This window comes from Nicotiana tomentosiformis, chromosome 5 (genome assembly GCF_000390325.3).
Source record: "Nicotiana tomentosiformis chromosome 5, ASM39032v3, whole genome shotgun sequence".
Lineage (NCBI taxonomy): Eukaryota > Viridiplantae > Streptophyta > Magnoliopsida > Solanales > Solanaceae > Nicotiana > Nicotiana tomentosiformis.
Window position 1 is genome coordinate 26,203,342 of NC_090816.1, and position 22,095 is coordinate 26,225,436.

At 42.0% G+C, this 22,095-nt stretch overlaps 1 protein-coding gene across 1 annotated transcript; it reads left to right on the forward strand.

The window, feature by feature from the left end:
• Positions 1-497: 497 nt before the first annotated feature.
• On the forward strand, positions 498-989 carry LOC138892065 (uncharacterized). Its single transcript, XM_070175757.1, has one exon. It carries the CDS (start codon positions 498-500, stop codon positions 987-989), a length of 492 nt encoding a protein of 163 aa, XP_070031858.1.
• Positions 990-22,095: the final 21,106 nt, after the last annotated feature.

Here is a 22,095-nt window from a genome sequence, read left to right on the forward strand (position 1 = left end):
GGTTCAACCGAGTAAGGATAACCCTGCCAAACGTATCGGAAGGGATAACGGTTGCAGCCTTTCAGAACGGGTTGAATAGAGATAGTTCGAGGGCGACAAGAAAGTTATTAAGTCGACTGATGAAGTACCCTTCGACCACTTGGGAAGAAATACACAACTCATATTGTGCCAAGGTCCGAGCAGATGAGGACAACCTCAATGGACCAACTCACCGACTGACCTCGGTACAGGCCGAATCCATAAAAGATCGAAGAAATAATACCAGAAGAAACCTCGGAGCTCCGCTATCTAACAGGGAACGACATCAACCGTATGTTAGAAAATCCATTATGACCTCCTCCCGCCACGAGGAAGGCCCGCCTAGACCAAGGACAGGGACTTGCCGGAATGAAAGAGGTATGCCCCCTTTATTATCCGCTCACAACTTTTGCGTGTCACCTATAGAAATAGTCTATGACTTGGAGAAGCTCAGAACAAAGGTAAAGTAGCTATAGAAGATGAAGTCAGATCCGGGCACCATAAAGTCAGACGCCCTCTGCGAGTTCCATCAAGAACGATGGCACAAAATCGAAGATTGCATTGCCCTAAGGCAGGAGGTCGTAAACATATTACGAAAAGGACACCTCAAAGAGTTGCTGAGCGACCGGGGAAGGACCAACTTTGCCAGAGGACACGAACAACACCAAGGACCGCCGAAGCCTCTTTCACCAGCTCGTACCATCCACATGATCATCAGCAGCAGCGATGACGCTTCCATCAATAGCGTGAAGTTCACCACTACCTACAAGCTTAAACGACCAATCACCCGTGAACGGTATGATGAACTTGAAGAGAGTATCATCTTCGATAATTCAGATACTAATGGTTTGGCGTATCCTCACTATGATGCCCTTGTCATCACTTTACGAATTTTAGATACCGATGTGAGACACATTATGGTAGATGATGGAAGCGGCGCGTGCATTATCCATCCTCAAGTGCTTGCATAAATGAAGCTTGAAGATAAGATAGTGTCGTGTTGCATCACACAAACTAGTTTTAACAATGCAGTCGAGCGAACATCTAGCGAAATCACACTCCCTGTTCTGGCTGGTGGTGTCACTCTAGAAACCACATTTCACATCATGGACCAAGACACATCAAACAATGCCATAGTAGGGCGACCATGGATACACACCACAAGAGCCGTCCCTTCCAGTTTATACCAGGTCATCAAGTTCCCGACTCTGTGGGGAATATTCAGTATACGAGGGGAATAACGCACATCCCGGGAATGCTACCGCATCGCCCTAAACAATACAGTCGCTCAACAAAAGAAAGAAAAAGAAAAAGAGGCATAGCAATCAACAGGGTCGGGGTCTGCATGTGGCGACAGTAAGGATGTCATCAAAGACCCTAATATGGTCGAAGCTACAGGTTGAACCATAGAAGACCTCAACCCCAGTCAATTCGACCTCAACGACCACGACATGAAAGCTTATATCTGCTGCAAACTTCAGGAACCAGGTAAATTCTGTCAATTTTTAGAAACTAACGCATATTTGTTTGCTTTTAGCCAGGTATCCCAAAGGAAATTGCCACGTACAAAATAAACGTCGACCCATTCCACCCCTGGTAAGACAAATTAGACATAAGTTTAACTCTGCAATTAACGACACGGTACGTGATGAGGTAGAGAAACTATTGGATAATGGCTCTATCAGGGAGTCGAAGTACCCCCAATGGGTCGCCAACATGATCATGGTAAAGAAGAAGAATGGGAAATGGCGGATGTGCGTGGATTTCACAGATTTGAACAAAGCATGCCCCAAGGATTTGTTCCCATTACCTCATATCGACCAACTCATCGATGCAATAGTCGGGCACAAACTACTGAGCTTGTTGGATGCCTATTCAGGTTATAATCAAATCCTCATGGATGAAGAGGATGAGTAAAAAACCACATTCATCACCCATCAAGGGACATGCTGTTATAGGGTTATGCCTTTCGAGTTAAAGAACATAGGGGAGACTTATCAAAGGTTGGTGACGAGGATGTTCAAGGACCAACTCAAAAAAATGATGGAAGGCTATATAGACAACATGCTGGTCAAGTCCGAAAGGAAAGAAGATCACATCGACCATCTGAGAGAGACTTTCAACATACTCAGGCGATACAGAATGAAGCTGAACCTGGAAAAATGTGCATTTAGCATGGCCTCAGGAAAGTTTCTGGGTTTCCTGGTATCACAGGGAGGGATCGAGGTCAATCCTGACCAAATCAAAGCCATCGAGGGGATACTGAAACACTTGACCACTAAAAAGCAGGTTCAAAGGTTGACTGGCCAGATCGCCACCCTGTCAAGAATCATTTCATGATCATCGAATACATGTCATAAATTCTTTGCCATTCTCAAGAAGGATAATGGCCTCTAATGGACTTTGGAGTGAGTCCAAGCCCTGAAGGAATTAAAAGCATACTTGTCGTCGCCACCACTACTTTCAAAATGAGAGCCAGGAGAACGTCTCCTCGTTTATCTTGTTGTATTTGAAGTAGCTGTGAGTGTGGTCCTAGTTCGAGAAAACAAAGGTACGCAATCCCCCATCTATTATATTTGTAAAACATTAATCGATGCTGAGACGAGGTATCCTCACCTCGAAAAGCTGGCCCTGGCCTTAGTCGTAGCTTCACAAAAGCTTAGACCATATTTCCAATGCCACCTCATCTTGGTCGTCACGACTTTCCCCTTGAGAAGCATTTCTCAGAAACCCGAGCTATCGGGAAGGCTGGCCAAATGTTCGATAGAGCTGAGTGAGCACGATATCACGTACCAGCCGCGAACAACAATAAAGTTACAAGTGTTCGCTGACTTCATAGCCGACTTTAGGGAAAAGTAATGCCCAGAGTTGAAAGAGAAATCGCTCACACTTCCCCCCAAACACAAGACCTCTAGGTCCTATGCGCGTCCAACGCGTCAGGGTCCGGACTAGGACTCGTACTCGAAGTCCCAATCGGCGAGGTAAATCGACAGTCCGTAAGATGCCCGAATATGACTAACAAAGAGGCCAAGTATGAGGCCGTAATTGTAGGTTTGAGGCTAGCACTCAAGTACGAGGCAAAACGGTTAAAACTACGCTATGATTCCCAACTTGTAGTTAACCAAGTCACAGGGAATTTCCAAATCAAGGAAAAAAGATTGCAAAAGTATCAGACCGAAATTTGCAAGCTGCTGCCCGAGTCCGACGAATGTCAACTCGACCAAATTCCACTGGCAAAGAATGCTGAGGCAGATGGCCTCGCTAAACTAGCCGCAACCACCTAAAACATTATAACCAGAGACAGAAGCGTAGTCTACCTCCTCAACTCGTCGCTAGACCAAGTCGAGGTAAGAACCATAAACTTAACTTTGGATTGGAAAAATTGTATTATTACATATTTGTAGGGTGACACTCTCCCAGTTGATAAAAAAGAAGCCAAGAAACTGAGAATGTAGGTGGCCAGGTACAATATCATCCATAACGACTTGTATAAGAGAACTTACGGCGGCCCTCTGGAAAAATGCTTGGGCCCAAACCAAATGCGGCGCTTCCTTGAAGAGGTCTACGAGGGCCACTATGGAGCTCACTCCGGCAATCGGGCTCTGGTCAGATGCCTCATACGGGCAAGATATTACTTACCCACCATGAAAAAAAAGGTCACAGACTTCATAAAACAATGTGAGCAATGCCAAAAGTATGCTCTAATAATCCACCAAGCGGGCGAACAACTCCACTCGGTCACCTCACCTTGGCCGTTCATCAAATAGGGAATGGACATCGTGGACCTTCTCTCGGCAGGGCGAGGTAACATACCATTCCTTTTGGTTTTAACTGACTATTTATCTAAGTGGATGGAAGCAGGAGCATTCGCCCAAATACGTGAATATGAAGTAATCACCTTTATATGGAGGAACATCATATGCCGGTTTGGCCTCCCCAAAGATATCAGCTGCAACAACAGACCCCAATTCACGGGAAAGAAAACCGCTGAGTTCTTTGAGAAATGGCATATCAAAAGGATACTTTCAACTCCACAGGCAAGAGGAGTCCTCCAACAAGTTGATACTGAACATCATGAAGAAAAAGCTTGAAGACGCCAAGGGACTGTGGCCGAAAATATTACAGGAAGTATTGTGGGCTTATCAAACAACTCCGAAAATGAGCACAGGAGAGACACCCTACTCTTTGGTCTATAGGACCGAGGCAGTAATACCAGTCGAGGTCGGTGAGCCCAGTCTGAGGTATTCCCATAAGAGCGGAACATGCAACGATGATTGTCGAAGACAGGAACTCGACGAAGTCGACGGACAGAGGGATATGGCCTACATAAGGATGATCACCCCAAAACAACAAGCACAACACTATTATAACAAGAAGGCAAAGGTCAGACCGCTAAAAGTCATGGACTACGTGTGTAAAGCTAGAACACATGTGAGAAAAGACCTACGAGAAGGCAAACTAGGAACAAATTGGGACGACCCGTACAGAATCACAACAAAAGTGAACAAAGGGTCATTCCAACTAGAAAAAATGGGAGTAAAGCTACTACCAAACAAATGGAATATTACCCACCTCAAGTACTTCAAATTTTAAGAGATAAAGCGTCCCCCAAGTCGTACTCTTTTTTCCCTCACTTGAGTTTTGTCCCGATTGGGTTTTCTCAAGGAGGTTTTTAACGAGGCAATGAAGGGAACACATCTAGTCGAAGTATGCAAAGACAGAACCGGGGTGACTAGTTCATTGCTCGACCTCTCAAGCACTCTTTAGCTCAACCAATGAAGGGACTAGATAGATTGGGACTGGAATGCCAGCCAACGCCCAAAAATTTGTAAATTTCTCCAAGTGTATGACCAAAGCAACAATGCTTGAAGTTTATTGTTATTTATCCAAGTTTACCACCAAAGAAACAATGCTTAAAGTTTATGGTTTCGACAAACTTCGCACTTATCGGCACATCTTTCTAAATTCAGGTTACGTTCGACATCGCTCACACAAACACCTATCGGCCCTCGACCATAATTAATTTAGGTTATATTTGAACTCGCTTGAACTAACACCTACCGTCCCTCGCCCGAAATTTAATTCAGGTTACGTTCGACCTCGCTTGAACAAATACCTACCGGACCTCAGCCAAAATTGAATTCAGGTTACGTTCGAACTTGCTCGAACAAACACCTATCGACCCTCGGCCATAATTAGGTTAGGTTATGTTCGACCTCGATCAAACTAACACCTACCAGCCCTCGGCCGAAATTAAATTCCGGTTACGTTTGACCTCGCTCGAAGTTACACCTACCAGCCCTCGACCAAAATTAATTTAGTTTATGTTCGGCCTTACTCGAACAAACACCTACCGGTCCTCGACCAAAATTGAATTCAGGTCACGTTCGACCTTGTATGAGCTAATGCCTACCGGCCCTCAGCCATAATTAATTTAGTTTATGTTCGACCTCGCTCGAACTAACACCTACCGGCCCTCGGTCACAACTAAGTTCAAGTATGATCGACCTCGCTCAAACAAAGAAACATAAGCAAAAAACATGAAAGTATAGAAAATACTAACCAAAGAAAAAAAAAACAAATGCGGGAAACAATATGAGCATTCCATATTCATACTTAAACATTTTTTACAAAAGCTCGCGAAGACGCCTACACAGAATACACAAACTTACAACAAAATGAAGAAATAAAAAGAAAAACTACTGGTCGCCGCCATCGGGCCCTTCACTACCATCGCCCTTGCCACTTGGGCCATCTCGATCTCCCCCTTCATCATCACCATCTCCTTCATGGTACGCAGCATCATACCAGGTGTTCTTTTCAAGTCGGTCCATGTCCTCGTCCCCCTCATCATCACCAGCCTCAGGTGTGGCAGGATCATATCCACAAGCGACCCGAGCCTCATAGGCCTTAATGCGAACATCATCAAGGGCGACCGCAGAAATAGACCACACGTTGTACAAATCGTGGAACACATCTAACTGAGATTCAACATGAATCCATTCCTCGTACAGGTCTCGAGGAATGTTTGGAAAATTTGAAGTGCGAGAGGATGACGGTTGCGCGAGCAATTGAGCCTTCTCAGCCTCTAAGGCGGCCACCTGGTCCTGAAGGAGGGAGTTGTCTTTTTCCAGCTCTCCGATCCTCTCCTCTAATCTATCTTCTTTTGCCTTCACCGTAGATTGGTCAATCTCCCGCTCGGCCCAGAGAGTCCTATTTTCCAACTCTAACATCTCTAATTTTCTCCGAGCCTCCAAACAAGAAGACTCTGCCTTCTCCAGCTCGTTCTATTTCTTGGTAACCTCGCCATGAAAAACCTCCATATGTAGGCGGTACTCTTCCAATTGCCTGCGCAACTCGACCACTTGAATCTGGAGGTCACCACATTGGGCCTCCACGGCTCTGCTGATCTCGAGCTCTTCCTCCTTACTTCTCAATGCCCCCTCAAGGACACTGTACTTCTCGATGACCATCACCAGCTCGTCATCCTTCTCCTTCAGCTCATCATGAAGGGTATGCAAGTTGCCACCCTCGCCAAACTGGCTGTGAAACTATCGATACTTGCCTCGGTACTCAAAGTATTTGTGTTGCTACTTCGCGAATATCGCCTTACGCCTGTACTCCCTTCCGGCACTTTCAATCTCCAAGTTCATGGTCTACAGTCATAAAAAGAAAGAACAAAAAAGAAATACAAAAATGAGAATGCCTCCATTGATAAAGGCAAAGCACTAAAAACAGACCCTAAATTTTGAACATAGTAGACAGAAAAATGAAGCACTGAAATACTTACCCTGAGAGCAAGGCCGGCTATGCTGCTCGATAAAGCGACATCGTCCAGCCCTTTTAGGGTTTCACCCTCCACGTCAGAGCAAAGGGGGCAGAGGGCAGGGACCACACTCTTTGTATTCTTTAATAGATCATGATCCATGGGAATTGCAATGGTCCGCGTAGATCCTTCCAGCCTCACCTCGAGCTAGGTAAATCCTTCCTCCATCATCCTCAGCTCTGTGACGTCGATGTCTGAACTCGTCTCATAGCTGTCTTCGTCAATGCCTTTGCCTTTCTTATCGGCCGGCAAAAAAGCATCATCAGTCGGCTGCGAGGTCGATGACCCTTCTTTCCTCGAAGTATCAGTCCTAGCGGTCGGCCCTTCGGTTTTCATCATAGTAGAAGGATAAGATACACCCTCGGTAGCTCCACTAACCTCAAAAACTCAAGCGTCGGCCTGACAACATCCTCTATGATGATAGTCGCCATCTTATGAAGCATGCAGTCATCCATCACCGAATCAACAGCTCGGGCAACCCCGTCGCCCACGTCCACTGATCTTCTCTTACTGGGCATCAAGTCCCCATCACATGGATGTTATTCCTCCTCTTCGTCTATGAGACGATACAAGGGAGAAACCGAGGCTTCCGCTGCCGAAGTCCACAAATAAAAAAGGACTTGATGCGGGAGTAACAGCAAGTGGGATCGGGGAGTGACCAGAATCAGCCGCGGTCGGAGAAGGGGCAGGAGCCAAAGAGGCGGCAACTTTCCTCTTACGAAACGCAGGCACAAAAGCTCTCGACCTCCTCAAGGACCCCCTAGCGGGAATCAAGGGAGGCGCAAAAGGATAAGAGAGTTAGCTAAAACAACCGCACAAGAGAATTAACTGACAAAACAAAAATGAAAGTAACTTACCAGTCGAAGGGGGAGCCGGCCCAAACCTCTTTAAGAAGCCCGACCACTCGCGAATTCCCGTAATGTGAGGGAGGAGCTGGACAACCCAACCAGAAATGTCCTCGGAAAAGGGGAGGCGAGGTCTTGGCTGCATAAGAAAAGGACGAGGGGTCAGAATCCACAACTAAGCAAAGTAAACCAAGTACCTACATGTAAGGGAGTGAGCCGCTTACGAGTGCAATTCCAGGCTTCGGGGAAGTCGTCGACGTTGGCTACCACGTCTTCAGCTCTAACGGAGAACAAGTTGAGCCAGAACTGGAGGTTAGCCTTATCATCCATCTTCACCACTAGGAATTTGCCCCCTTGGTGGCGGAGATTCAGCATCGTCCCACTGTAAAAGCTGGGGCGAACAGGTGCATCAGATGTCGAAGTGTGATCTCGACCTCGACCAACTCAGCGAACTTGGTGAACATCCTGGTGAGCTTGTAAATATACGACGCGAGTTGAGTCGGGCAAACGCCGTAGAAATGACAGAATTCCTCCGCCAGAGGGAGGAGAGGAAAAGTGTAGCCGACATGAATGGGGTAGGCATAGAATGCACAATACCCAGGACAATGATGCTGCACCGCATCCCACCCGACGAGAATCAATTTGACGTGGTCACGAAGGTCGTATTTCACTTTAGGCTCTGACAAATTGGCCTCCATCATCGCCGATTTATAGGTTCCAGGCTCGGCTTCAGGCCACTTCAAGAAATTAGACCTAATGTCAGGGTTGCGTGGAACTATCTCTTCCACAGTCGGGAAGCTTCCATTCTCTGTAGCAGTAGGAATGCTCTCCGCATGAGGAGGAAAGAGATCGCCAGTGGGACCGGGTCACTTCCCTTATTGGTCCAAGAAGGTGCGTTAGAGATATTTTCAACAAGGGGGAGGAAGGTATCAAACAACATAGAACCATAAACGATAGAGATCGTTAGAACATGAAGAAAAAGTGCACAACAATGGAGGAGGAGGAAGAAGAGGGTACATCGTTTTTTATGCAAGAATTTCGTAAAGGCTGAAACTATACCCATACACCCCTATTTATAGAAATTCAAGCGTCGAAACCAAGGAATTAACTCATCATTATCTAGCACTATAACTGAAGCGACATATTCAATCAAAAGACGCACACGAAATGAAGCAACGCATCGGGAAAATGCGTCATAATGACGCATGATGTCACCCTGATTCGTGGAACTCACAACTCCAGAGTTTGCGGTTCACAAAGGGCCACACTACCATCTCACCCCAATTATCACAACTCGGTCAGCTCGTCCAATCGTTTCAACTGCACTAAACAGAATCCGCTCATCAAGCCCAGCTGAGGCCGGCCTCAATAAGCGAAGGGACTAACTGTGTGGGTCAAAATATGCCCTAGAATATTTAAGATAAGATGACATCAAAGGAAGAGTCCTCGAGTCGTCATCAGTCGAGGTCGACCAGGAAATAACGAGATTCATGGTCGAGATGTCAACAATGGTTGAGATCAAGCACTGTTGACAAAGCGGTAACAACTAGCTTTCGAAATAGGATATCAAAGAGAATATTCTAATGGATATTTTCTGTATTTGTAATATTAGAGTTTGTTAGGAAAATATCTCATATAAATAGAGAAAAGACAATGGTGTAAAGGGGACATTCATTTTTTATAAGAATAGACTTTTGATAAAAGATTCTCTGTCTCTTACTAAGATACAAAACTACATTTTCATCAAGATTCTTACTCATATTATTCCACATTTTCTCATCAGATCGTAGAATAACTTGAACACTCTAGGATTTGTTTGTCACTCATTACTGTCAGGAGAGACAACCATCTAGTTCATCATTTATTGGGTGAATCACTGCTCCTATTTACTTAACCACCACTAGATCTGCCTAACACTTGTCACGATTACGGAACTCACATCTTTAAATATTATTATTAACTAAGTTTAACCCATTATTATCTAAACTCAATTGTTTTAACCAAAAATTATATTTTTTTGTCAAACGGAATCCATCAAATTAAAATCATGAATTCAGCTATGAATTTATGTACCAAAATTAATGTAAAATGCTTTTTTAACTCCGTTTCGGACCTAGAGAATATTGCTCTAAATATATCTTGTTCATTGGTTGACCAGTAGTGATATCATTGGTTTGAGCTTGTCCTGTTGTCACTGCTGAATTTTAAGGAATCATTTTATATTGATACTCCTCCAACATAATGCCAAAAGATGGTGGGATTGTGGGGTGCCCTATAACTTTAAAAGAATTGATGAAAGTAATTGGTTTTTTATTCATTAAAATGTTCATGAAAAGAATACAATTGGATTGACTGGTTGACTCCCAAAAAAAAAAGAGATTTTTTTTCCGATTTGATTATTCTATATCTGAAATTCATCGGTCCAATTAATTTACTTTTGCATCAATTAGGTTTACTGAAGAGGCAAAATACTCCCTAATAAAAGATTCTCCATTCACGAAGCAGGAACATCGACACTTCTAAATAAAGGTAGAAGCATTTCAACCATATAACACCACATCCTTAGGTGCGATAAAGGAGTTGCTTAAATCAAATCGATAGAAGTTGAAAAAACAAACAAAGATTTGCAGAACTAGAATTAGCTCAAAATTAATGGACTTCTTCTTTGTTAACTAAGGGATCATTTGATTCACGGACTAATTATGCAAGAATATTTTTTATGCAGTGAACAATATAATGAAAGAATTATTATATAGGAACTAATTATTTGAATTCCTTTATTTAGTTAATCTTTTCTATGCATAACTAACACATATATTCTTATTCCATATTTTATCCCTCATGAAATAATATACATATTTCAGCATACTTTATGTGGGATATTTCAGGGGCGAATCTAGAGTTTAATATATAGGTTCATGGGAACTTTGTAGATTTTGCTCATATTTTATTTATATATTAAGAAGTCTATTAAATATCTATAAATATGTAATTGTGAACCTAGTTATTATTATAAATTTACTCGAAAACTAAAAGTCCCTAAAGTATATATGCTTTCAATGGACCATGGACTGGTTGGTACGGATATTCCAGCAATGACAGAGATTTAGTGAGTGCTCTTTCTTTAGGAATTATCTGCTATTCATGAATTTTCTCAATTTGTTATTATCTTCAAAAGTCAAATCCAATTTTTTATTCTATTGGAGAATATACAGTTTTCATATCTTTCTTGTACGACACAAGCAATCTATATAGGAAAAGAAAAAAAAAGTATAGTAGTTGGTTAAGAATATATGCTTTTCGTAAGCGCTACAACTCAATGTATTATTTTAATATTTGACTTATATATATTAATTGCGTAAAACTTTTTACACTGTTAGATACTGTCTAATAGGGTGTATAAGAATAATATTGAATAAGGTGTATGGTAATACTGAGATTAGTAACACCGAGATTAATTATGATGGAATTAGTTATACTGAGATTATTTTTTACCAACTATTTGATTTGGTATATTAAAAGTTCTAAAAGGGTAATTCTATCTTTATACATGTTTATCCATGATTAAAAATTATGGTATTGCTAATGCATGGTTTGCTATGTATAAGAATAATATTGAATATGGTGTATAGCTAATACAAGTATTAGTTATATAGAGGTAGAAAAATACTACCAAAAAAGAGATTAATAATACTAAAATTAATCCATGTATTATTTTGTGATACATATATCCTATCAAACGATCCCTTAGTGTATTTTAACTAGTTTAGCAGGTACCTTTTTCTTCATACTGCTAATCTCACTTATTAGAAAAATTACTTACAATTATCTTTTAAGTGACCTAATATTATAAAAAAAATATACGTTTAGTGTATAAAATTAAACTTCTTAAACAACTAAATTTCAGCTGTCATAGACAAGAAAACGACCTTGATTCTATTGTGAACCTAGTTCTAATAATCTAAGAATATGGAGGTTTGAAAATATCATAACCATGGACCATATGAAGTAGCATTCGTCACAAGAGACACACAAAATTCTCATTCGAAACTTTTACCTTAATAGTGAAACCAACCCACAAATATATTGTTCTCATACTTTACAATGGAATCCCCATTACAACTTTGCATATTTATTTAGGAATCCAGCAGTCAATGTTGCAATCATGTGACTATACTATGAACCACTAGTATTTTGCAATCATGTGATGGTCCAATATCTCGTCAAAATAATATTCACTAAAACCTTTAGCGATATCGGATACTATAGCAAATACTCAATTGCTGGTAAAGGTTTTTGCAATAACTCTTTTTGGCCGTTAAGACTATTTTTTGTTGAAATGTGTGAGTATTATTCTTTTTTTTTTCCATGTTTTCCTCTTGATTTTTTTTTTGATTTTTTTTTAATTTCTATTTTAGTAAATCCCTGATTAGGCATACATAATATTTCAGCATTTGCAAGTACTGAGAAAACTTCTTGGAGAGAGAGCAAAGCTTTAGTAATGGATGGAACATGTAGAGTACTATTTTATGTGAACATTTTGTGAGAAGAAGGGAGAAGAATTGTACCAATTATGTGTCATATGGTTAAAACTGCTAAAAAAAATAAGAATTCGCTAGGAAATTCATCGCTAATTTTATCGCTAAATAATTCGTAACTAATAGATTTTTTTATAGTTCGACACTAATTCACTGTGAAATCAACGAATTTCACTATTTAGCGGCAAAATTTGTCTGTCACTAATTCTTATTTTTTTAAATTTAATCCAACCCTTTAGAGATTGGGTGTGCTTTCATTCCATCGCAAAAGATAACAAAAGGAGGGGGCTAGGCCTGACCTCTGTTACATCAAAGATTGAATGGGTTCAACCTTTTGAAAAATTGGACTAAGAAGTACTTTAGCCTTCCGGTCCATATCAATGAACAATTAACTAACATAGAAATTTGCCTTATCATATCTAATTCTAAAGCTGGGCAATTGCCACTTATCAAGATGAAAGGGGTCCTTTGCCTCTTTAGGAATGTTCTGAAAGGCAAAAGTTATAGAAGATTCTCCCTTAGCAGATGCATTTTTGGCCAATCGATCAATTACTTGATTAGCTTCTCTGTAGCAATGATTAGCCTCTTAGCATTTGCTTGGCTTAAATTCAGTATCGTTTCCTCAATTATGTACTTCAGTTTGGCATTGCTTGCATTGTGATTAGTGAGCATATTCTTGATTATTAGCTTCATCTTCGCAATCGTATATAGAACATACAAAAGGCCCCTTAACTATTGAGAATCTTTAAATACGGCTTTTTAGGCTCAATTATGGTACTTGAAGTTGGATAGGTTAAATACTGCTTTTGCAGTTTGTTCCGATAATTTTTGGCTTTTATACTGAATAACTGTTATATACCTATAATAACATTTGATGTTTAAATATATTTTGGGTGTTATAAATAAAATTATCCAAAAATCAATTTTTTTAAATGTTACATATAAAAGAAAAGAAAATTATTCAAATCTAAATACTCAAAATATAAGTAAATTTTTACTAATTAAATATTAAAAAACTAACGCATTCTTAATAAATTCGTAACCAAATGTCCAAATGTATAAAGATTTAAACTCTACAACATATATTTTAAAGTTATTAGAAGATTAAATTATTTCAAGATTGATGAAAGAAATCCGTAATTGTAGCTTATTTCATAGATTCTAGTCTCTTACTAGCGATATAACGCTTGAATTAGCTTAGATTTGTGTCCAAACTTTTAGCAAAAGGATACCCAATAGTTTTTCCTTGAAGGAAATCTAAGAGGTTAAGAGTTGAATTTTCTATCTCGGTCCAAGTAGTAGTTTGTTGTGGTCAAAATGTTTAAACTTATTATTGGTGATCTTATTAGAGATTCTACATGAAAATTATAGAAGGATAGTTTTACAAAGAGCATAATGCTATAAAGATAGATATTGATTTTATAGGTAAAACGTTGCTATAGAGAGGTAAAATATAATATCAAAAATCGATTTTGAGAAAAACTTAGCTTTTTTATAGTAAATGAATGTTATATGAGAATGTTGTTAAAAATTGGTTCGACTATATTTCAATACCTAACAACCACAATGAAGTTATTTAATGAAGGGGAGCAGGAGACAATGAAGGAAGCAATGAGCAAGGCTTACGAATAGGTAACATCAAACCTTTTCAAACTTCATATTGAAACTAATACAATTATATATCATATGCTAACCAATAGTAGATATTAATTACATATCAAACAAAGTGCAGATAATTCTGCAAAACTTTTAGTAAGATTTCACGACTTAATTAATTATAATAAAGCTTTATTTAATATATATATATATATATATAAAAGTAATTAATATCTTTAATTATGCGCGGCGGCCACCAGTACCACTCTCCCAATGGCAATTGAAGTAAACAGATGCAACAGGCAAACCAAGATTGTAAAGTTCTGCAAAGTCTCTTGTGTTGAAATTCTGACGCCAACCTGGTGCATACACAGTTTTGCGACCCAATTGTCGAAACAACACGAAAACAAAGCGATAAATTCCCAATGATGGTTGTGGACTCTCGTAGCATACAACTTCATTTCCTGCAATGCAGCGAAATATCAAGTAAAGGAATTTTTAGATTTGACATATATATATTGATTGCTTAAAAATTTTTACACATTTAGAGATCGTCTAGTAGGGTGTATAGGAATAATATTGAATAAGGTTATATGGTAATACTGGGATTAGTAATACCGAGATTAATTATGATGGAATTAATTATACTAAGATTATTTCTTACTAACTGTTTGATTTGGTGTGATAAAGTGTCACGACCCAAACTAACCTCTATCGTGATGGCACCTATCTTGGAGCTAGGCAAGCCGACTCATTTCCAAAACAAACTGATATTTTCATTTCAAAGATAATTTCAAAGTTATTTAACATAAAACCTCCATTTAAAGAGTTCAAATTAAAAAAAAACAAAAGTGCGGAAAAGTAAAAGCCCGACATCGGGGTGTCACTAGTCATGAGCATCTACTACAACCTGTCTAACAATATCAAGGCTAACTCAGCTTGGAAAATAGCTAAATACAACTAGAGGAAGATAAGAGGGATAAAAACAGGGGCTGTGATCGCCAAACAGCTACCTTACTATCTCCAAGAAAAAAGAATCTGCAACCAGAACACTCAATAACTGCTACCATATCCAACTACACCTGAATCTGCACACAAGGTGCAGGGAATAACGTGAGTACGCCAACTCAGTAAGTAACAACAATAAATAAAGACTGAGCAGTAGTGACGAGCAATAAAGCATATAACGTTCATATCATGAAATCTCAGTAAAGTACAACATGCTTTAAATATTAGTGTTTGAATTGAATCATCTCGTTTAAACCCGGTTCTAGTAGAAATCATTTAAAGATATTTTTTTCACAGTTATTTTTCAAACCAAGGCTCAATGCAAAGGTGAGCAAAAGAAATGATGAAATCATAAACAGCCCTTCGGGCAAAACATCACTCATAAACAGCCCCTCGAGCAAACCTCACAGTCACTCGTGCCACTCGGGCATATCTCACAATCACTCTTGCCACTCGGGCATACCTCACAATCACTCATGCCTCCCAGTCACTCAGTACTCGGCACTCGGCACTCGCACTCAGTAGGTATCTGCGCTCACTGGGGGTGTGTACAGACTCCGGAGGGGCTCCTTCAGCCCAAGCGCTATAATCCGCGCGGACAACTCACGTGCCAAAATAATAAAGTATGTTGCAGGCAGGCATCCTCGATCCACACTCATCCTCACAAATCAGGCCCTCGGCCTCACTCAATCATCAACCTCTCAAGCCACTCGAGCATTTTAGTAAAAGAGGGCATTCGGACCAAAATATTTATATGCATCAAAGTAGAGTCATAAAACTGAGTTATGCGGTAAACAAGTATAAACATGACTGAGTATAAATTTTTAATCTAAAACAGTGAGAGGATGGTAAGAAACAGCCCCTAAGGGTCCAAACAACATTGGCACAAGGCCCAAACATGGCATTCAGCCCAATTTATAGAAATTCTTTCTAAAACATATAAGTATCAAATGGTTTCAACAAAGTATGAAACTTTACAGTTGCTACGGGACGGACCAAGTCACAAATCCCCAACAGTGCACGTCCACACGCCCGTCACCTAGCAGATGCGTCACTTCAAAATAGTAGAATGATAGGAAATCCGGGGTTTCATACTCTCAGAACTAGATTTACAATTGTTACTTACCTCAAACCGCGAAATTCTTATTCTGCAATGTCCTTTCCTCGTGAATTTGTCTCCAAACGCCTCGAATCTGGTCATAAATAATTTATTTAAGTCAATAAAATTCATTAGAATTAATTCCACAAGATAATAATGATTTTCCATAAAAATCCAAAAATTAGCTCAAAAATTGCCCGTGGGGCCCACATCTCGGAACTCGACAAAAGTTACAAAATTCGGAAGCCCATTCAATCACGATTCTAACTATACCAATTTTACCAAAATCCGACCCCAACTCGATCCTCAAATCTTCAATTTAAACCAAAAGGGTTTTCAAATTTTCCCAACTCAATTCACCAATTAAATGATAAAAACAACTATGGATTCGGGTTATTTAACCAATATTGAGTTAAGAACACTTACCCCGATATTTTCTCTAAAAATCACCCAAAATCGCCTCACTTCCGAGCTCCAAATTGCCAAAAACTGAAAATGGGACGAAGTCCCATTTCAGAACCTTAAACTCACTGCCCAGATTTTTCTTCTTCGCGAGCGCGGTCAGTACCTCTCGTTCGCGAAGCACAAAACAACTCCCGTCCAAATTCCTCCTTCGCGAACGCGACATCACCCTCGCGTTCGCGAAGCACAAAATGCCGCTGCCTCAATGCCTTCTACACGAACGCGCTCAACCCATCGCGAACGCGATGCTTTGTTTCCCCCTGAATACGCGAACGCGACACCCCCTACGCGAACGTGTAGACCAATTGCCTGGGGTCTTCATCTGATTCCTCTCTTCTTCGCGAACGCGTAACACCTCTCTTCGCGAATGAGAAGAGAAAATATTGCCACCCTCCCAGTTCCTCTTCGCGAATGCGAGGCTCCACTCGCGAACGTGATGAAGGAAACCAGATGGTGCATCAGAAAAATTTCAGCAGAGTTCCAAGTCCAAAATCCAACCCGTTAACCATCCGAAACTCACCCGAGCCCCTCGGGACCTCAACCAAATATACCAACAAGTCCTAAAATATCATACGGACTTAGTCGAACCCTCAAATCACCTCAAACAACGCTAAAACCATGAATTACACCCCAATTCAAAACCTAATGAACTTTGAAATTTCTAATTTCTACAAACAACTCCGGAACCTATCAAATCATGTCCGATTGACCTCAAATTTTGCACACAAGTCATAAATAACATAACAGAGGTATTCCAATTTTCAGAATCGGATTCCGACCCTGATATCAAAAAGTCAAACCCCCGGTCAAACTTCTCAAAAATTAAACTTTCGGCATTCCTAATTCCTCTACGGACCTCCAAATAATATTCTGGACACGCTCCTAAGCCCAACATTACCATACAGAGCTATTGAAATTATCAGAATTCGAATACGAGATCATTTACACATAGGTCCATATCCGGTCTACTTTTCTAACTCAATTTTTCAATTATGAGACTAAGTGTCTCATTTCACTCCGAGTTCCTCCCAGACCCGAACCAACTAACCCGATATAACATAATATAGCTGAATAACACAAAAAGAAGTACAAATGGGAAAAACGATGCTATAACTCTCGAAACGACCGGCCGGGTTGTTACATCCTCCCCTCTTAAACATCCGTTCGTCCTCGAACGGGTCTAGAAACATACCTGGAGTCTCGAATAGGCATGGATATCTGCTCCGCATCTCTTGCTCGGTCTCCCAGGTGGCCTCCTCCACAGGTTGACCTCTCTATTGCACCTTCACTGAAGCTATATCCTTTGACCTCAACCTTCGAACCTGCCGATCCAAAATAGCCACCGGCTCCACATTATAAGTCATATCACCCTCCAACTGAACCGTACTGAAATCCAAAACATGGTACGGATCTCCAATATACTTCCGGAGCATGGAAACATGAAACACTGGATGCACACTCGACAAGCTGGGTGGCAAGGCAAGCTTATAAGCTACCTCGCCTATCCTCTAAAGCACCTCAAAAGGCCCAATGAACCGGGGGCTCAACTTGCCCCCTCTTCCCAAACCTCATAACACCCTTCATGGGTGATACCTTCATCAAAACCTTCTCCCCAACCATTAAAGACACATCATAAACCTTCCCATCCGCATAGCTCTTCTGCCTAGACTGCGCCGTGCGAAGCTGCTCCTGAATCAATTTCACCTTATCTAATGCATCCTGGACCAAGTCTGTACCTAAAAGCCTAGCCTCACCCGGCTCAAACCATCCAACCGGAGATCTACATCTCATCCCATACAAAGCCTTGTACGGAGCTATCTGAATACTTGACTGATAACTGTTGTTATATGCAAACTCCGCGAGTGGCAGAAACTGGTCCCATGAACCCCCAAAGTCAATGACACAAGAATGCAACATGTCCTCCAATATATGAATAGTGCGCTCGGACTGCCCGTCCGTCTGAGGGTGAAAAGTTGTGCTCAACTCAACCTGAGTACCCAACTCTCGCTGCACGGCCCTCGAAAACTGCGATGTGAACTGAGTACCCCTATCTGAAATGATGGAAACTGGGACACCATGCAGGCGAACGATCTCTCGGATGTAAATCTCAGCCAACCGCTCTAAAGAGTAAGTAGTACCAACTAGAATGAAGTGCACGGACTTGGTCAGCCGATCCACAATAACCCAAATAGCGTCGAACTTCCTCAAAGTCCGTGGGAGCCTAACTACAAAGTCCATAGTGATCCGCTCTCACTTCCACTCTGGGATCTCTAATCTCTAAAGTAAGCCACCCAGTTTCTGATGCTCATACTTAACCTGCTGACAGTTGAGACACCGAGCCACAAACCCAACTATATCTTTCTTCATACGCCTCCACCAATAGTGTTGCCTCAAATCCTGGCACATCTTCACGGCACCCGAATGGATGGAATACCGCGAGTTATGGGCCTCCTCAAGAATTAACTCTCGAAGCCCATCTACATTAGGCACACATATCCGGCCCTGAATTCTCAGCACGCCGTCATCTCCAATAGTCACATCCCTAGAATGACCTCTCCGAACCCTATCCTGAAGAACGAGCAAGTGAGGGTCATCATACTGACGCTCCCTGATACAGTCATAAAGAGAAGACCAGGAGACCACACAAGCCAATACCCGACTAGGCTCCGAAATATCCAATCTGACAAGATGGCCCGCTAAGGGCTGAACATCCAATGCCAAAGGTCTCTCTGCTGCTGGAAGATATGCTAAACTCCCCAAACTCTTTGCCCGGCGACTCAAAGCATCGGCTACCACATTGGCCTTCTCCGGATGGTATAAAATAGTGATATCATAGTCCTTAAGAAGCTCCAACCATCTCCGCTGACGCAAATTAAGATCCTTCTGCTTTAACAGATACTGCAGACTCCGGTGATCAGTATAAATCTCACAATGAACCCCACACAAATAATGATGCCAAATCTTTAAGGAGTGAACAATGGCTGCCAACTCAAGATCATGGACAGGATAGTTCTTCTCATGGGTCTTCAACTGGCGCGAGGCATAGGCGATAACCCTACCCTCCTGCATCAAAACACAACCAATGCCTATCCTCGAGGCATCACAATACATGGTGTAAGAACCTGAAGCTGATGGCAGAACCAACACTGGAGCTGTAGTTAAAGCAGTCTTGAGCTTCTGAAAACTCTCCTCACACTCATCCGACCACCTGAATGGAGCACCTTTTGGGTCAATTTGGTCAAGGGCGATGCAATAGATGAAAATCCCTCCATAAAGTGACGGTAGTAACCCACCAAACCAAGAAAGCTCCTAATTTCCGTGGCTGAGGACGGTCTAGGCCAACTCTGCACCGCCTCTATCTTCTTTGGATCCACCTGAATACCCTCGTTGGACACCACGTGCCCCAGGAATGCTACTGAACTGAGCCAAAACTCACATTTGAAGAACTTTACATAAAGCTTCTCCTCCCTCAATCTCTGTAATACAATCCTCAGATGCTGAGCGTGCTCCTCCTGGCTACGAGAGTACACCACGATGTCATCAATGAATACAACAATGAATGAATCCAAATAGGGCTGGAATACACTGTTCATCAAATGCATGAACGTTGCTGGGGTATTGGTCAGCCCAAAAGAAATCACCAAGAACTCATAATGGCCATATCGGATCCTGAAAGCTGTTTTAAGAATATCGAAATCCCGAATCTTTAACTGGTGATAACCGGACCTCAAATCAATCTTGGAGAACACCCTCGTTCCCTGAAGCTGGTCGAATAAATCATCAATGCGAGGCAAAGGATACTTATTCTTGACTGTGACCTTGTTCAACTGCCTGTAATCAATACACATTCTCATGGAACCATCCTTTTTCTTCACAAATAGAACCGGTGCACCCCAAGGTGACACACTAGGCTGAATAAACCTCTTACCAAGGAGCTCCTGAAGCTGTTCTTTCAATTCCTTCAACTACGCCGGTGCCATACGATACGGTGGAATAGAAATAGGCTGAGTGCCCGGCACTAAATCAATGCCTAAGTCAATATCCCTGTCAGGCGGTATGCCTGACAAGTCTGCAGGAAATACATCCGAAAAATCACATATCACCGGAACAGAATCAATGACAGGAGTCTCTACACTAACATCCCTCACAAAATCCAAATAAGATAGGCAACCCTTATCAACCATGCGCTAAGCCTTCAAATATGAAATCACCCTACTTGGTACATAATCTACAGAACCGCTCCACTCAACCCTTGGAATTCCCGGCATAGCCAACGTCACCGTCTTAGCGTGACAATCTAGAACACATGACATAGAGATAACCAATCCATACTCAATATCACTTCAAAGTCAACCATACTGAGCAACAATAGATCCACTCGGGTCTCCAGACCCCCAATAGTCACCACACATGACCGATATACGCGGTCAACAATAATAGTATCGCCAACAAGAGTAGATACATGTACAGATGAAACTAAGGACTCACGGGGTATATCCAGAAAATGGGCGAAATAAGAGAAAATATATGAATACGTGGAACCAGGGTCAAATAATACTGAGGCATCTCTGTGGCAAACTGAGACAATACCTGTAATCACAGCATCTGAAGCAATAGCATCTGGTCTGTCAAGGAGAGCATAGAAATGGGCCTGACCACCCCCTGATCTGCCTCCCCCTCTAGGGCGACCCCTAGCTGACTAAGCTCCACCCCGAGCTGACTGGGCGGGTGGTGAGGTAACTGGTGCTGTAGTCGGAGGCTGACTCCTCTGCTGAGATAGACCTCCATGATGACGAGGACACTGCCTCCACATATGCCCAAGCTCCCCACACTCAAAATAACTCCCTGGTGCTGGCGGCTAAAACTGAAGGGAACCCCCAACACCGGGATGACTGGTAGAAGAACCTGGCATGGAAGAGCCCTGAACAGGTGGAGCACGAGACGAACTCTGAACTGGAAGGGCACTAAGTGATGAGTGACCCTGATGAGAACTGTGAGAACCATGGCCAGATGATGCACCCCGATGAAATGGCCGAGCTGACTAAGCCTGTCTGAAATGACGACCTCTACCGTGCTGGAACTGACCCCCAAAAGGAACACCGCTGAATCCACCCTGACCATGAGGCCTCTTAGCCTCCCGCTCAACCCTCTCCTGACCGCGAACCATCTCAATCTGCCGAGCAATGTCGACAACCTCATTAAAGGTAGCACCCGAAACCCGCTCCCTGGTCCTGAGCAATTGTAGCTGATTAGTGAGGCCATCAATAAACCTCATGATCCTCTCTCTGTCCGTGGGAACCAACCAGATAGCATGATGGGCCAACTCAGAGAACCACATCTCATACTGTGTCATAGACATATCACCCTGGTGAAGCCACTCAAACTGTCTGCGCAACTCCTCTCTGCGAGATCGAGGCACGAACTTCTCCAAAAGGATCACGGAGAACTGCTGCCAAGTAAGGGGTGTTGCGCCAATAGGACTACGCCTCTCGTAAGTCTCCCACCATTTGAGTGCAGTCCTAGAAAACTGAAAGGTAGTGAATGAGACCCCACAAGTCTCCAAAATAGTAGTAGTACGGAGTATCCTCTGACACCTGTCCAAAAAGTCCTGAGCATCCTCTCTCTCTGTGCCACTGAAAGACGGTGGCTGGAGTCTCCCAAACCTCTTCAACCTACGCTGATCATCCTTAGGCATAGCAGAAA

Bases quoted from the DNA above. Each gene is read 5' to 3' on its own strand.
- LOC138892065 (XM_070175757.1), top strand. From the start codon at position 498: ATGAAGTCAGATCCGGGCACCATAAAGTCAGACGCCCTCTGCGAGTTC.